Source organism: Chiloscyllium plagiosum, unplaced genomic scaffold (genome assembly GCF_037043375.1).
Source record: "Chiloscyllium plagiosum isolate Xiang-an unplaced genomic scaffold, Cpla_swu_hap1 HiC_scaffold_28, whole genome shotgun sequence".
Lineage (NCBI taxonomy): Eukaryota > Metazoa > Chordata > Chondrichthyes > Orectolobiformes > Hemiscylliidae > Chiloscyllium > Chiloscyllium plagiosum.
Window position 1 is genome coordinate 11624770 of NW_028270166.1, and position 17801 is coordinate 11642570.

Here is a 17801-nt window from a genome sequence, read left to right on the forward strand (position 1 = left end):
CAATTGAGCCCTTTGAGCCTGCTGTGCCATTTAACATGATCATGATTGATCTCATCCTGATCTCAACTCCACTTCCCTGCCTGCTCTTCATAGCCCTTTACCCTGCTTTTATCAGGAATGTATCTATTTCATCCTTGAATCTATTGATTGATGCTGCCTCTGCTGTAGTAAGTTCCACAGATACACAACCCTTTGAGAGAAGTAGTTTGTTTTCAACTCAGTTTTGAACCTACCTCTCTCACTCTATGCCTATGTCCTATTGTTACAGACTGTCCCACAAGGGGGAACATCTGTTCAACGTTCATGTTATCCATCCTGTTTAGCATTGCATATATTTCAATTAGATCCCCCCTCATTATTCTGAACTCCAGTGTGTACAAGCCCAGGCTATTCAACCACTCTTCATACAACAGCTTTTTATCCCTGGAATCAATCTGCTGAACCTTCTCTGAACTGCCTGCAGTGCCACCACATCCATCCTCAAGTAAAGAGACCAAAACTTGGACACAGTATTCCAGGTGTGCTATCACTGATGCCTTATATGATCATAACAAAAGTTCTTTAGTTTTATAATCCAGTCCTTTTGTAATAAATGCTGGGATTCCATTTGCCTTTCTTACTGTATGCTGCACCTGCATTTCCACTTCCTGCTATTCATGCACAAGGATGCCCAGATCCCACTGCACTGACACACTTTGAATTTGTTTCCTATTTAAATAATAATATTCCCTTTTAAATAATTTCCAACCAAAATGGACAGCTTCACACTTATCCACATTAAACTCCATCTGCCAGATTCTCGCTCATTCTCCTAGCCTGTCAATATCCATCTGTAAACTCTTTACCCACTCACCCCAGCCGGCTTTCCCACCTATTTCCTCTGTCCTATCCTGCAGATCACTTTTAAAGATTGTAAATAGTTGAGGCCTGAGAACTGAACCCTGTGGCACCCCATTAGTTAGTGTTCACCATCCAGAGAAGGAGCCATTTATCTCAACAGTCTGCTGTCAGTCAGCCAATCCTCTATCTAAGCCAATAACCCCCTGGGACGTAACCTTGTGGATTCGTCTTTTATGTGGCACCTTGTCAAATGCCTTCTGGAAGTCTTCTACATCCACTGGATCCCCATTATCCACCTCGCTAGTTACATCCTCAAAGACCTCCAGCAGGTTTGTCAAACATGACTTGCCTTTCATGGAACTGTGCTGACACTGGTGAATTGAGCTTTGTTTTTCCAAGTGTTCAGTTACTTCCTCCTTTATGATTGACTCCAACAACATCTCCACCACAGGGATCAAACTATCTGGTCTACAATTTTCCACTTGTTGCCTATCTCCTTTTTGAATAAGTGTGTCACACTAGCATGTTTCTAATCCATTACTTTCCAAAATCCAAGAGGTTTTGGAAATTCATAACTAATGCATGCACTATCTCTGCTGCCATCTACTTTCATATCCTAGGGTGCAGGCCATCAGGCCCTGGGGACTTATCTGCCTTTAATCCCATCAGTTTACTTAATACCTTCTCCCTAGCTGTAGTAATTTCACAAGTTCCTCTGTAGTAACTGCATTTTTAGGAAGAAGTTATTATTTTCCACAGTGAAAACAGAGACAAAATATTAGTTTCATGTCTGCGCCATTTCTGAGTTTTCTACCTCACCATTTTTGTACTCTAACGGGCCAATATTTACTTTCACTATTCTCAACCTTTTTATATACTTCTAGAAGCTTTTGCTATCAGTACTCACGTTTTCTGTTGGTTTCCTTTTATCTTAGCATCTTAGCACTTTTGATTTTGTTTTTTGAAATCCTTTGCCACCCTTTAAAGTTTTCCCAATCCTCCAGAGTGCCAGTAACTTTTGTGGTAAGATATGTCCTAATTTTTATATTTATGTTATTCTTGACTTCCTTGTTAAGCCAAGGATGATTCTTCATTTTTTTTACAAATTCCTCTTGCTCTCAGTAGAATACATTAATTGAGAGGCATTTAGTATCTGAGAAGATTTGTAGCTCAGGTTGAGGTTCTAGATGTAGGTTTGCTCGCTGAGCTGGAAGGTTCGGTTTCAGAAGTTTTGTCACCATACTAGGTAACATCATCAGTGAGCCTCTGGATCAAGTATTTAGTATCTCCCTAAGCATTTGCTACTGCTCTTCAATTGTCCTGCCCTTTAGTAGTTTTGCCCAGTCTGCTAGGGCCAACTCCTTCTAGTATAATTACCTATGGCTAACAATAGTGAGTTGGATGATCAGCCATGTTCATATTGAATAGCAGAGCAGGCTGATGGGCCTAATGGCATATTCTTATTCCCATTTTATATATTATGTGTTCTGCTTTGTTCAGAAATAATGGGAAAAGATTCAAAGGAATTTGGAACCTTTTTGTCTGACCTTCAATTTCCTGCAAAAGTTTGTAGATGACATCGACACCTCTGATCTCCATGAGGTCACAGGTTAACCACGCTGCCCAGGCAGGTTCAAGGCTGTATAATGGGTATGTCCAGATTCTATTCTCAGTCTTTGCTGAGTCAGGGTTCTAAACCTTAACTATGCAAGCGGCAATATGACAATGACCAGATAATCTGTTTTCCTGATGTTGATTGTGGATAGATATAGGCCTAGACACCAGGATAAATTCCCTGGATTTTGGTTGAAATAGCGACATACGGAATCTTTTACCTCTGACTGAAAGAAAGGACAGGTGGGACCTTGTGTTTAGTGTCCCACCTGGAAGACTCATTAATTGATCTGATATAAAATGAGGTCCATTGGTCTTCTCAGGCGAACAGAAAAGATTCCATGACACTGTTTGAAGAAAACCAGATACTGTTCTCTTGTGTCATCATTAACTAACACCGAAATGGTATGGGATTAAGGCCGTGCTGCATGGTCAAAGGTTTCATTTCTCGGATGGATTAATGAATGACTTGCTCAGGTTGATGTTCAAGATCCCAGCACATTATTAAGGGGCAGCAGGTTATTTTGTGCTTGATCAACTTTCTCACACAACCCAACACCAGCAAACATTCATTGACTGTTGTAAGACCTTGCCATTTGAAAACCAGTTTTATATTTAACTCTACTACAATAATAGGGACTGTATTTCAAAAGATTTATCTTGTTTGGGCACTAGTAAGTTGTGTTTTACAATCAGGTTATTTCTTATATGACTGTGTCACAACATTTATACATTTTCCAATCTTGGAAAACTTGTGAACGTATTTCTAATTATATTCAAGTATCCTTATCTACACAATAAGATGTTAAGATTTAGATTTTTATTGTCACATGAACTCAAGTACAGGAGTACAGTGAAAGTGTATAATGTCACCACACACAGTGCCATCTTCGCTACAAAGGTTCCTATGTTCAAAAACTTATGTACAAAGTAGTAAAGGAAACAGAATTAAAACGTTAAGCATTTCCTGTATAGAATAAGTAGAAAAATAAAGAAATAAGGTATTAGTTAACTTTAAAGCCCTTCTTAATATTAACTAGAAGAATAAAGTTAAGAGTTCAGCAAACTTTGATGAGTCCTCCCCTGAGCTTGGTCTCCAGGAGACCCTCAGCTGACTGTTAATGACACCACCGTCACAGATACCGGGGGAGCTCCCTCACCGCTCACTCTTCCCGTGCTGCGCCACAATGGCATTGCTGTGGCTGCTGCTGAAGCTGCTCCCTCCCCATTCTCCCCCTGGTGCCTCAGGAACATGCCCAGGCAAGACGCAATCACACGCCGAGGTACCACCACACCAAGCTGGAAGATCAAGCCAAGACACTGCCACGGGCTCCTCCCTGCGTCCGCGGTGAGGCCGGGAGTGAAAGAGAGAAAGAAAACAAAGAGAAATGAGGGAGAAATGTCCTAGTCCACCACCAACTTAGAATACAGGTTTGTGTCTCCTTTACAACTCAGTAACAAGATCCTACTTTAAAATAACATTGTTCAGGTCATAAAACATTCCGAACTGACATAAGACTAAAGGAGGAGTGTTATGTCTCAAGTTGGAGGAATACTCTGTCATTGTCTCGTTTCCACTATTCCACTGCCACAACATATATTTAAATGTATTACTGGTATAGTCAATTGTATGCTTTATTTATTTCAATTTCAGGATACAAATTTTAAAAATCCAATAGCCAAGTTTCCTTAGTAAACCAAAATATATTGTATTATTGTAACAAGATTTATTGAACAAAAATGCAAAGCTGATTAACACACATGATTTGGAGATGCCGGTGTTGGACTGGGGTGTACAATGTTAAAAATCACATAACACTAGGTTACAGTCCAACAGGTTTAATTGGAAGCACTAGCTTTCAGAGCGCTGCTCCTTCATCAGGTGTTGTGTGATTTTTAACTGATTAACACACACAATGCAATATGAAAACCCAAACATTAGCCTTTCGAAATAATCTAACATATGTACACACAGACACACGCAGCAGTTCAAGTAAAAAAGAATGGAAGTGTTTGTCTAGAGATTAACTTTAAGAAAATACTTTGGACAAATAATTGTTACTTCTTGAGGACAGAGTAGAACTTCAAAGGCTATCGACAGGTTAGTGGAATGGGCAGATGGAGTTCAATGTGGTAAAGTGTGAAGTGATACACTTTGGTACAAAAGTACATGAAGAGACAGGATGGTGATTAAAATTGAAACTGTGCATGGATCATTGGGAAAGGCAGGAGATTAGGATTCAGCCAAATTGCTCAGAGAGCTGGCAACAACATGATGGGCTGAATGGCTTTCTACTGCATCATAACAATTCTGTGATTTCTTCTTCCTTAGCAACACAACACCTGAATTGCAAAGAACATCAAACAACCACAGCTCCTGAAAGCCATAAATCCAGACATGTGACTATCACTCCAGCCAAATTGCTTACAATTTGTGACTTCTGGTGTATTTTTTAAGAAAGTGCCCAAATATTCCTCTTAGTACCTGTTAGAAAAACAATCTTTACCTACACAGTACATCAGATGAACCAATTTTCATAATCTTTTAAATGCAGTGCCATATCAATAATGGAAACACCTGCATAACAGGAACTGAAAATGTGGTGAGTAAAAGTTAATTGATTTTAAGGAGTGGCTTCAAGGAGTAGAGAGAGGCAGAAAATCTTAGTGAAAAGACTCCAGGGGTTTGATGCTAGATACTGACAGCATATTGCTTTCATGGGGCAATGAAATTGGGGGAATGCAGAAGTGGCAAAACATCATTCTCAGGGTGTTGTAGGTCTGGAGGAGTTTAGAAAGATTGGTAAAAGTAAAACACTAAAGGATTTTGATCATCAAAATGAGAACCTAAAATATTGAAATGCCTCTGAACAGGGAAATGTATGAGTTAGTGAGCACTGGGCTGACAGCAAAGGGAAGGTTGGTATTGCCATTTAATGTGAGTCATTGACCAAAATAAATTAACATTCTTCTCCTTCAGATTTTGATGAATCTCAAGTTTCTATTCTAGGCTTTTAGGTTTTGCACCCTCCTTGGTAGTTCAACATACATTTCAAATCAGATTTAATAAAGTTTCTTTTTGAATTGCTGGGTTTGTGTGAGTGGACTTCACAGATTTAGAGAAAGTGTCTGGCTTGTGAGATTGTCAAATGTCAGGATGTGGTGAAAGACGCACATTGCTGTCAATAATTTTCTCACTGGCAAATTTCTGGAAACAAGATCGATTCATAAACTCAAGGCAAATGTATGTGAATACCATGGACAGGCGTACCTCAGATTGTCACTGTGACTGAGCCTCTTACGCTCTGTACTTGTCTGCTGCCTTGTGTCTTGCATCTGTGTTGCACGCTGCTGCACTCTCAGGCTTTGGGAACTTCAGTAGAATTTTATTAAATCCAGCGAAACTGACAGAAATCTCTGTTTAAATTCACTCAAGCATTTTTGCTGCATTAATTAATTTTGGTAGAAGGTGCTTCCTTCACTCTCACTCAATATGAGCAAAGTACAGTACAAATACCCACCACCACCACCGTTCAATATCAAGAAATGCTCAAAAGATTGACAGAATCTTCATATACATGTGTCCTGGTTCTCTGTGTTAAAACTTTATCCAAATTAAAGTTTACATGCATACACCATTAAATATGAGACCACATGGTCACTGGCCCCTCCCGTAACTTGGTTGTTTTTCCATTCGCACACATAGTGGTGCATGAGGCAGGCAAATCATGCGTTTCTGTCTGTTTCTGTAGTTGATACATTTACTGGAACAGATCACCAATCTATAACCAGAGGCTATAGCTTTAGCAACGCTACTCTGTGCATCAAACCTGGCTGACTCTCCAATCTTATTGACTGCCGTAGAAGGATTTATAAGCCAATACTCAAACTGTTTGGCCACATTAGCAACACATCTTTTTTAGCTGCCAGGTCCTGGGGTGGGACTCGAACCTGGAGTTTCTGGTTCAGAAGGCACTACTCACTACATCACATGACCTCTTTACCATCCACTAGCTAATCGGAAATATAATCATTTTCTGCTAAATTGATGTTTTATTACATTTGAAGTGGCTAAAGGATTGTATGACACTGGTCTTGGCCAACACTCAGCTTTTATTTGCAAAGCTTTATTTCTCCAATCCTCTTGATAAAATATCCATCCCGGGAAAGTGGCCATTCTTCAGATGTGTGTCTAGACACGTGGCACAGTGGCTCAGCAGTTAGCACTGCTGCCTCACTGTACCAGGGTCAATTCCAACTTCGGGCGACTGTCTGTGTGGAGTTTGCACATTCTCCTCATGTCTGCGTGGGTTTCCTCTGGGTGCTCCGGTTTCCTCTCACAGTCCAAAGATGTGCAGGTTAGGTGAATTGGCCATGCTGAATTGCCCATAGCGTTAGGTGCATTAGTCAGAGGGAAATGGGCCTGGGTGGGTTACTCTTTGGAGGGTCAGTGTGGACTGATTGGGCCGAAGGGCCTGTTTCCACATTGTAGGGAATCTAATCTAATCTAGACCGTGCATATTCAGGAAGACTATTTGGTCATGGGGATGTGTACTGGATAAAGCATGTGGTTGTGTTTCTCCCCACCCACAAACATGGCATTGAGGTCACTGTCCTTGTGACTTCAGACTTAATAATAGGTGACACTATTTTTTATTAAACCAATTAAGGTTTGACACAGCTTCTTTATAAAGCTGAGTTTGAAGCCGCCACTACCTGTATTACCAAGCCTCAGGTCCTCTCCACTTAGAGTGGACTTGAATTATTTGAGCTGAATTATTTTTCACAGCTTCTAAAATCCGACTGTCATTTATCTCCAAGAGAACATTCTTCATGCTTCCAACGTTATAACTCAGCAATCAAAGTAATGCAACCTTTCTTGAGTCAGGAAATTCTAGGCAAACAGAAAGCTGTAATCCTGGAAATAAACAATTTCAAATTGGAGGCAAAAAGCTCAAATACTGCTGTTATTTAATGCTAATGCCTTCACAGTCCAATGCAAGGCATAAAAGGTCATTACCTTCGTGCATCATAAAGAGGTCATGCTAGGCTACTGCTTTTGTTATTTCTGACTGAGCCCACCCTCAATGTAAAGACAGTGTGTTATAAAATTTCCCTTCCTCCAATTTCCTCCCGTCTTCCTGAGGGATGTTGATTTCTTCATTCAGATCGTCAAAAGGTGTTGCAAAGTTCACCCTTTCCTTACCTAATCCAAATGACCATTATTTGTGTGTCCTGTCTTGTCAACAATTGTGTACAAAGTTGATTGATTCTGCATTTTTACAGCCCCTGCCGAACCTCTCTTTATTTGATATCCATGTCTACGCTCTTCCAGTCAAGCATCAAGGGAAGTGGTGACATAGGCAATGTGACTGGGCTAATAATCCAAAGTTTCAGATGCTTATTCTGGTGACGTGAGCTCAAATTCATGACATTTATTATCCAATAGAAATTTTACTGAGTCATACAGTACAGAAACAGACCCTTTGGTCTAACCAGTCCATGCTGACCATGTTCCGAAACTAACCAGTCCCACCTGCCTGTGCTTGGCTAATATTCTTCCAAATATTTCTTGTTCATGTACTTGTCTATATGTCTTTTAAATGTTGTAACTGTATCTGCATCCACCACTTCCTCTGGAAATTCATTCTATACTTGAACCACTCTATGTGCAAAAAATATTGCCGTCATGTCTTTTTCGCCTCCCATCTTATAAATATGCTCCCTAGTTTTGAAATTCCCCGCTGGAGGGAAAAGACAGCTGCCATTCACCGTATCTTGAATAAATGCTGATCATGTAATCACTGTCAATTGTTATAAAAACAGAGTTAAAAATCACACAGCACTAGGTTATAGTCCAACAGGTTTATTTGGAAGCACTAGCTTTCGGAGGGCTGCTCCTTCATGAAGTGGTTGACAACCACCTGATGAAGGAGCAGCGCTCCGAAAGCTAGTGCTTCCAAATAAACCTGATGGACTATAGCCTAGTGTTGTGTGATTTTTTAACGTTGTCCACCCCAGTCCAACACTGGAACCTCCAAATCTGTAGTAAAAACAGGTCTGCTTCCCAAAGGTCCTTTAGGAAAGGACAACTGCCATCCTCACCTGGTCTGGCATACATGTGACTCCAGACCCACAACAAGATGGTTGACTCTTAATTTTTGCCAGGGCAATGAACGCTGGCCTGCCCAGTGACGCTCACATCCTATGAGCGACTTCTGTCAAACTCTAGACTAGGATTGCTGGTTAATTTTCCTTTCAAAGAAGGGGAGGCCAAGTCTTTCTTTTGCTGCTTATTGAGACTGACTAAATTGACACAGAACCAGGGATCAAATTTGACCTTTTCCTGATCTGTATTGGCTTACAGTCAAGTCTTTACAATTTCAAGCCACCGGGGATGTGAAAATGACTATAATCACAAAAGAAAGGTCCATTAAAAAGGTTTTAAGGCTGCAGAAAACCAGTGTCTGACCTTTCCTTTATTGTTTACATGACTAATTCATAGAATGTGTCAGCACAGTATTTCACCACTTAGTAGGTATGCAGTTCACACAATGCGATATTTTGATTAGATCAGGCAGTGTGAATAGTAAAGCTTACTCAGCTAGTGACCCATCTATAAAAACAGCATCTGGTACCTCGACAGTGAATGCCAACAGACATAGAGTGTAACATCACATTGAAGCCCAATTTCCGTATAACCCAACTCTGACATAGTAGTCACATTCCAATGAACACCACTGGAGGGCAACTATGCGTAGGAGGTCTGGGTGAGGTTTTTAAAGTGTATTCCAATGGATACCCCACTCCTTGATGCATTTATATAGTGCCGTTGAGGATAGCATTCCAAGTTGCTTCACAAAGAGTTATTGCTAGATGCCAAAGCCGCACAAGGAAATATTCTGGCAGATGAGTAAATGTTTGCTCAAAGATGTGAAAGGTATTAAAGTTTAGAAGAGGAAGGAAAGGCAGAAAGGATGAGAGAGAGTGTTCCAGAGCTTTGGACCTTGCCAGTTGGTGGCACAAAGCCAGCAATAGTGGAATTAAAAACATAGGAAATGGAAAATTGTGAGTAGTGTACACATATGTATGTGTGTGTGAATTGATTATAGGTACTTAACACTGGTGAAACACTATCTATATGTTCCATGCTATATCAATATCTGGAGTAAAGCCAAGGGCCAATAGTAAGTAATTTCGTGACAGAGACGTGGCAGTGAATTAAACACGGTCACTTAGTAATGAAGTAATTTACTGGGTCCTTTTCTCTTACTCTGCGAAAAGTTGGACACTTCTGAAACCACAAGATGCACAGTGACATCTGACAGTATTACTTCATGAAACATTGTGGACAAAACCAAAAGCAGTCTGCAAAACTCTTTAAAATATGGCACAGTGGCTCAGTGGTTAGCACTGCTGCCTCAGCGCCAGGGACTTGGGTTCGATTCCAGCCTCAGGTGACAAGTCTGTGTGGAATTTGCACATTCTCGCTGTGTCTGTGCTGTTTTCCTCTGGGTACTCAAATTTCCTTGCACAGTCCAAAGATGTGCAAGTTAGGTGGATTGCCTATGCTAAATTCACCATAGTTTCCAGGGATGTGTAGGCTAGGTGGATTAAACATAGGAAATATAGGACAAGGGGGTGGGTTTGGGTGGGATGCTCTTCAGAGGGTCAGTGTGGACTCAGTAGGCCGAATGGCCTGATTTCACACTGTAGGACTTCTATAAATCATATTGTACTTTAAACAACAATACAAACAGACAGTTTAAAACAGATTTCTAATCTTGGTGGTGCACAGATCCAAAAGAAATCTCTCCAATTCTGTAAGGTGTTCAATTGACCTTGTGATACACTGCTATCAATCTACTGCAAATTAATGACTGGATTGATTTTACAAAGAGGAGCACTGGCTTAGAACATTGTGCTCTCTCATCTGGGACCTGAGTTCAAATCTTCTGCAGCGTGATAAGATGAAAGTCCCTCTGTGGCTGTGAAAGCCTGTCACAAAATGTGTTTCAGCAGCTCAACACCTGGATTGGAGTGAGGCCTCAGTTAAAAAAAAAAGTTCGTAACTCAGGATAAAATTATCGGATCCCTGAAAAAGCAATAAGGGATAACTGGTGTGGAAAAAAATAAAAATCCACAGCTGTGTGATTGGAAAGTGATTTTCACCGGATTGAAGCCAAATCACTTTGTTGGGTGTTCCCTCTGCAGATGTTCATTGCACCAGAGAATTTAAACTTTCCAGGAGTTACATGGTAGAAAGATTGTCTGAGTGGCAGGTTTCCCACTTCTGAGTTATTGAGCTATAAGTTTAAGAGCGCACTGCAGAGTCTAAGCAAAGGTTGACTCATTGGGCAGCTGTGAGAGAATGTTTCAGAGTCTTAGGCAGCTTTGGGAGAAAGCTCTGTCTGTCTGCTCAGTTAGATTTTGAGGATCCCATGACATTATTCAGAGAAGAACAAACAAGTTATTTTGAGTTCCAAGCCACCATTTAATTTTCATTTTTTCTCATTTGTGGGATGAGGGCATCACTGACTAAGCCGGCGTTTATTGCCCAGAGGGCAGTTAAGAGTCAACCACATTGGTGTGGGTCTAGAGTCACATGTAGGCCAGACCAGGTAAGAATGGCAGATTTTCTTCCTGGAACAACTTTAGTGAACCAGATGGGTTTTTCCGATTATCAATTCAAGGTCATCAGTAGATTCGTCATTCCAGGTATTTTTTAAAATGTTAAATTCATATTGCGCCATCTGCTATTGTGGGATTTAAACCTGGGACCCCAGAACATTGCCTGGGTCTCTGGATCAAGACTTCAGCAACAACACCACGAGGCCATAATCTAATCTTTCATCCAACACCAGCAAAAGTGGTTTCTCCACATTTAGAATCCGAGAGTCATAGAGGTGTACAGCATGAAAACAGACCCTGCGGTCCAACTCGTCCATGCCGACCAGATATCCCAACCCAATCTACTCCCACCTGCCAGCACCCGGCCCATATCCCTCCAAACCCTTCCTATTCATATACTCATCCAAATGCCTCTTAAATGTTGCAATTGTACCAGCCTCCACCACTTCCTCTGGCAGCTCATTCCATGCACATACCACCCTCTGCGTGAAAAGGTTGCCGCTTAGGTCTCTTTTATATCTTTCCCCTCTCACCCTAAACCTATGCCCGCTAGAGTAAAGGTTCAGTGCGTAGAGATCAAGAAATGATATAAAGCGAGTTGTGGAAGAAGGAAGTCTAGTATTTTCAACATAGAGACGGGACAAGTATACGACGAGTCAGTATCACTGTGTAACAGACTGGGAGGAGTGCGCAGTGGGTCAGAATAACTGTGTACAGACTGGGAGGAGGGCGCAGTGAGTCAGTATTGCTGTGAAACAGACTGGGAGGAGTGTACAGTGAGTCAGTATCACTGTGAAACAGACTGGGAGGAGTTTGCAGTGTGTCAGTATCACTGTGTAACAGACTGGGAGGAAAGTGCAGTGGGTCAGTATCTCTGTGTAACGGAGTGGGAGGAGTGTGCAGTGGGTCAGTATCTCTGTTACCAGACTGGGAGGAGTGTGCAGTTTAGATTAGATTAGATTACTTACAGTGTGGAAACAGGCCCTTCGGCCCAACAAGTCCACACCGACCCTTGTTCAGTATCTCTGTTAACAGACTGGAAGGGAAGTGCAGTGTGTCAGTACCACTGTAACAGACTGGAAGGAGTGTGTAGTGGGTCAGTATCACTGTATACAGACTGGAAGGAGTGTGCAGTGAGTCAGTATCACTGTGTAACAGATGGGGAGGAGTTTGCAGTGGTGCAGTATCACTGTAACAGATGGGGAGGAGTGTGCAGTGAGTCAGTATCACTGTGTAACAGACTGGGAGGAGTATGCAGTGAGTCTCGCTGTGTAACAGACTAGGAGGAGTGTACAGTGAGTCAGTTTCACTGTGTAAGTGACTCGGGGGAGTGTGCATTCAGTCAGTATCATTTTGTGACACTGGATGGGTTGTGCAGTGAGTCAGTGTTGCTGTTAAACGGACTGGGAGGAGTGTGCAGTTTGTCAGTATCACTGTGTAACAGATTCGGAAGAGTGTGCATTGGCCATTACCACTGTACAGACTGGGAAGAGTGTGCTGTTGTTCAGTATCGCTATAAAACAGACTGGGAGGAATGTGCAGTGACTCCGTATCTCTGTTAACAGACTGGGAGGAAAGTACAGTGACTCCGTATCTCTGTTAACAGACTGGGAGGAGAGAGCAGTGAGTCAGTATCACTGTGAAACAGACTGGAAGGAGAGTGCAGTGAGTCAGTGTTGCTGTGCAAAAAACTGGGAGGAGTGTGCAGTGGATCAGTATCACTGTGTAACAGACTGGGAGGAGTGTGCAGTGGGTCAGTATCACTGTGTAACAGACTGGGAGGAGTGTGCAGTGAGTAGGTATCACTGTATAACAGACTGGGAGGAGTGTGCAGTGTGTTGGTATCACTGTGTAACAGACTGGAAGGAGAGTGCAGTGGGTCAGTATCACTGTGTAACAGATTTGGAAGAGTGTGCACTGGCCATTACCACTGTACAGACTGGGAAGAGTGTGCTGTTGTTCAGTATCGCTGTAAAACAGACTGGGAGGAGTGTGCAATGGCTCAGTATCACTGTGAAACAGACTGGAAGGAGTGTGCAGTGGGTCAGTATCACTGTGAAACAGACTGGAAGGAGTGTGCAGTGAGTCAGTATCGCTGTGTAACAGACTGGAAGGAGTGTGCAGTGAGTCAGTATCGCTCTGTAACAGATTGGGAGGAGAGTGCAGTGTGTTGGTATCACTGTGTAACAGACTGGAAGGAGAGTGCAGTGGGTCAGTATCACTGTGTAACAGACTGGGAGGAGTGTGCAGTGTGTTGGTATCACTGTGTAACAGACTGGGAGGAGTGTGCAGTGAGTCAGTATCGCTGTGTACCAGACTGGGAGGAGTGTGCAGTGAGTCAGTATCGCTCTGTAACAGACTGGAAGGAGAGTGCAGTGGGTCAGTATCACTGTGTAACAGATTTGGAAGAGTGTGCACTGGCCATTACCACTGTACAGACTGGGAAGAGTGTGCTGCTGTTCAGTATCGCTGTAAAACAGACTGGGAGGAGTGTGCAATGGCTCAGTATCACTGTGTAACAGACTGGGAGGAGTGTGCAATGGCTCAGTATCACTGTGTAACAGACTGGGAGGAGAGTGCAGTGAGTCAGTATCACTGTGAAACAGACTGGAAGGAGTGTGCAGTGAGTCAGTATTGCTGTGTAACAGACTGGGAGGAGTAAGCAATGAGTCAGTATCGCTGTGAAACAGACTGGGAGGAGTGTGCAGTGAGTCAGTATCGCTGTGTAACAGACTGGGAGGGAAGTGCAGCGAGTCAGTATCACTGTGAAACAGACTGGGAGGGAAGTGCAGTGAGTCAGTATCGCTGTGTACCAGGCTGGGAGGAGTGTGCAGTGGGTCAGTATCACTGTGTAACAGACTGGGAGGAGTGTGCAGTGAGTCAGTATCGCTCTGTAACAGACTGGAAGGAGAGTGCAGTGGGTCAGTATCACTGTGTAACAGATTTGGAAGAGTGTGCACTGGCCATTACCACTGTACAGACTGGGAAGAGTGTGCTGCTGTTCAGTATCGCTGTAAAACAGACTGGGAGGAGTGTGCAATGGCTCAGTATCACTGTGTAACAGACTGGGAGGAGTGTGCAATGGCTCAGTATCACTGTGTAACAGACTGGGAGGAGAGTGCAGTGAGTCAGTATCACTGTGAAACAGACTGGAAGGAGTGTGCAGTGAGTCAGTATTGCTGTGTAACAGACTGGGAGGAGTAAGCAATGAGTCAGTATCGCTGTGAAACAGACTGGGAGGAGTGTGCAGTGAGTCAGTATCGCTGTGTAACAGACTGGAAGGGAAGTGCAGCGAGTCAGTATCACTGCGAAACAGACTGGGAGGGAAGTGCAGTGAGTCAGTATCGCTGTGTACCAGGCTGGGAGGAGTGTGCAGTGGGTCAGTATCACTGTGTAACAGACTGGGAGGAGTGTGCAGTGAGTCAGTATCGCTCTGTAACAGACTGGGAGGAGAGTGCAGTGGGTCAGTATCACTGTGTAACAGACTGGGAGGAGTGTGCAGTGAGTCAGTATCGCTCTGTAACAGACTGGGAGGAGAGTGCAGTGGGTCAGTATCACTGTGTAACAGATTCAGAAGAGTGTGCATTGGCCATTACCACTGTACAGACTGGGAAGAGTGTGCTGCTGTTCAGTATCGCTGTAAAACAGACTGAGAGGAGTGTGCAATGGCTCAGTATCACTGTGTAACAGACTGGGAGGAGTGTGCAGTGGGTCAGTATCACTGTAAAACAGACTGGAAGGAGTGTGCAGTGGGTCAGTATCACTGTGTAACAGACTGGGAGGAGTGTGCAGTGGGTCAGTATCACTGTAAAACAGACTGGAAGGAGTGTGCAGTGGGTCAGTATCACTGTGTAACAGACTGGGAGGAGTGTGCAATGGCTCAGTATCACTGTGTAACAGACTGGGAGGAGTGTGCAGTGGGTCAGTATCACTGTGTAACAGACTGGGAGGAGTGTGCTGCTGTTCAGTATCACTGTGTAACAGACTGGGAGGAGTGTGCAGTGGGTCAGTATCACTGTGTACCAGACTGGAAGGAGTGTGCAGTGGGTCAGTATCACTGTAAAACAGACTGGAAGGAGGGTGCAGTGGGTCAATATCACTGTGTAACAGACTGTGAGGAGTGTGCAGTGGGTTAGTATCATTGTGTACCAGACTGGGAGGAGTGTGCAGTGGGTCAGTATCACTGTAATAGACTGGGAGGAGCGAGCAGTCAGTCAGTATCGCTGTATAACAGACTGGGAGGAGTATGCAGTGAGTCAGTATCACTGTGTAACAGATTGGGAGGAGTGTGCAGTGAGTCAGTCTTACTGTGTAATAGATTGGGAGGAGTGTGCAGTGAGTCAATATCTCTGTGTAACAGACTGGGAGGAAAGAGCAGTGAGTTAGTTTTGCTGTAAAACAGACTGGGAGGAGTGTGCAGTGAGTCAGTATCACTGTGTAACAGACTGGGAGGCGTGTGCAATGGGTCAGTATCACTGTGAAACTGACTGGGAGGAGTGTGCAGTGTGTCAGTATCACTTTGTAACAGACTGGGAAGACTGTCCGATGTGTCAGTATTAATGAAACAGATGGGAACAAGTGTGCAGTGAGTCAGTATCACAGTGTAACAGACTGGGTTGAGACTGCAGTGAGTCAGTATCACTAACAGACTGGGAGGAGTGTGCAGTGAGTCAGTATTGCTGTGTCACAGACTAGGAGGACTGTTCGGTAAGTCAGTATCACTAACAGACTGGGAGGACTGTGCAATGGGTCAGTATCAACATGAAACAGACAGCGAGAAGTGTGCATTGGTCAGTATTGCTGTGTAACAGACTGGGAGGAGTGTACAGTGAGTCTTTATCACTGTGAAACAGACTGGGAGGAGTGTACAGTGAGTCAGTATCACTGTGAAACAGACTGGGAGGAGTTTGCAGTGTGTCAGTATCACTGTGTAACAGACTGGGAGGAAAGTGCAGTGGGTCAGTATCTCTGTGTAACGGAGTGGGAGGAGTGTGCAGTGGGTCAGTATCTCTGTTACCAGACTGGGAGGAGTGTGCAGTTTAGATTAGATTAGATTACTTACAGTGTGGAAACAGGCTCTTCGGCCCAACAAGTCCACACCGACCCTTGTTCAGTATCTCTGTTAACAGACTGGAAGGGAAGTGCAGTGTGTCAGTACCACTGTAACAGACTGGAAGGAGTGTGTAGTGGGTCAGTATCACTGTATACAGACTGGAAGGAGTGTGCAGTGAGTCAGTATCACTGTGTAACAGATGGGGAGGAGTTTGCAGTGGTGCAGTATCACTGTAACAGATGGGGAGGAGTGTGCAGTGAGTCAGTATCACTGTGTAACAGACTGGGAGGAGTATGCAGTGAGTCTCGCTGTGTAACAGACTAGGAGGAGTGTACAGTGAGTCAGTTTCACTGTGTAAGTGACTCGGGGGAGTGTGCATTCAGTCAGTATCATTTTGTGACACTGGATGGGTTGTGCAGTGAGTCAGTGTTGCTGTTAAACGGACTGGGAGGAGTGTGCAGTTTGTCAGTATCACTGTGTAACAGATTCGGAAGAGTGTGCATTGGCCATTACCACTGTACAGACTGGGAAGAGTGTGCTGTTGTTCAGTATCGCTATAAAACAGACTGGGAGGAATGTGCAGTGACACCGTATCTCTGTTAACAGACTGGGAGGAATGTACAGTGACTCCGTATCTCTGTTAACAGACTGGGAGGAGAGAGCAGTGAGTCAGTATCACTGTGAAACAGACTGGAAGGAGAGTGCAGTGAGTCAGTGTTGCTGTGCAAAAAACTGGGAGGAGTGTGCAGTGGATCAGTATCACTGTGTAACAGACTGGGAGGAGTGTGCAGTGGGTCAGTATCACTGTGTAACAGACTGGGAGGAGTGTGCAGTGAGTAGGTATCACTGTATAACAGACTGGGAGAAGTGTGCAGTGTGTTGGTATCACTGTGTAACAGACTGGAAGGAGAGTGCAGTGGGTCAGTATCACTGTGTAACAGATTTGGAAGAGTGTGCACTGGCCATTACCACTGTACAGACTGGGAAGAGTGTGCTGTTGTTCAGTATCGCTGTAAAACAGACTGGGAGGAGTGTGCAATGGCTCAGTATCACTGTGAAACAGACTGGAAGGAGTGTGCAGTGGGTCAGTATCACTGTGAAACAGACTGGGAGGAGTGTGCAGTGAGTCAGTATCGCTGTGTAACAGACTGGAAGGAGTGTGCAGTGAGTCAGTATCGCTCTGTAACAGATTGGGAGGAGAGTGCAGTGTGTTGGTATCACTGTGTAACAGACTGGAAGGAGAGTGCAGTGGGTCAGTATCACTGTGTAACAGACTGGGAGGAGTGTGCAGTGTGTTGGTATCACTGTGTAACAGACTGGGAGGAGTGTGCAGTGAGTCAGTATCGCTGTGTACCAGACTGGGAGGAGTGTGCAGTGAGTCAGTATCGCTCTGTAACAGACTGGAAGGAGAGTGCAGTGGGTCAGTATCACTGTGTAACAGATTTGGAAGAGTGTGCACTGGCCATTACCACTGTACAGACTGGGAAGAGTGTGCTGCTGTTCAGTATCGCTGTAAAACAGACTGGGAGGAGTGTGCAATGGCTCAGTATCACTGTGTAACAGACTGGGAGGAGTGTGCAATGGCTCAGTATCACTGTGTAACAGACTGGGAGGAGAGTGCAGTGAGTCAGTATCACTGTGAAACAGACTGGAAGGAGTGTGC

At 43.8% G+C, this 17801-nt stretch overlaps 1 protein-coding gene across 1 annotated transcript in view; it reads left to right on the forward strand.

Annotated features, from left to right (window-relative positions):
• Nucleotides 1-3641: 3641 nt before the first annotated feature.
• The window catches only part of LOC122565056 (WAP, Kazal, immunoglobulin, Kunitz and NTR domain-containing protein 1-like), a 57274-nt gene continuing 43114 nt past the window's right edge, over nucleotides 3642-17801 (forward strand). The window contains exon 1 of the mRNA XM_043720686.2: nucleotides 3642-3802. Coding sequence (XP_043576621.2) covers nucleotides 3642-3802 — 161 coding nt within the window. The remainder of the gene's footprint in view (nucleotides 3803-17801) is intronic.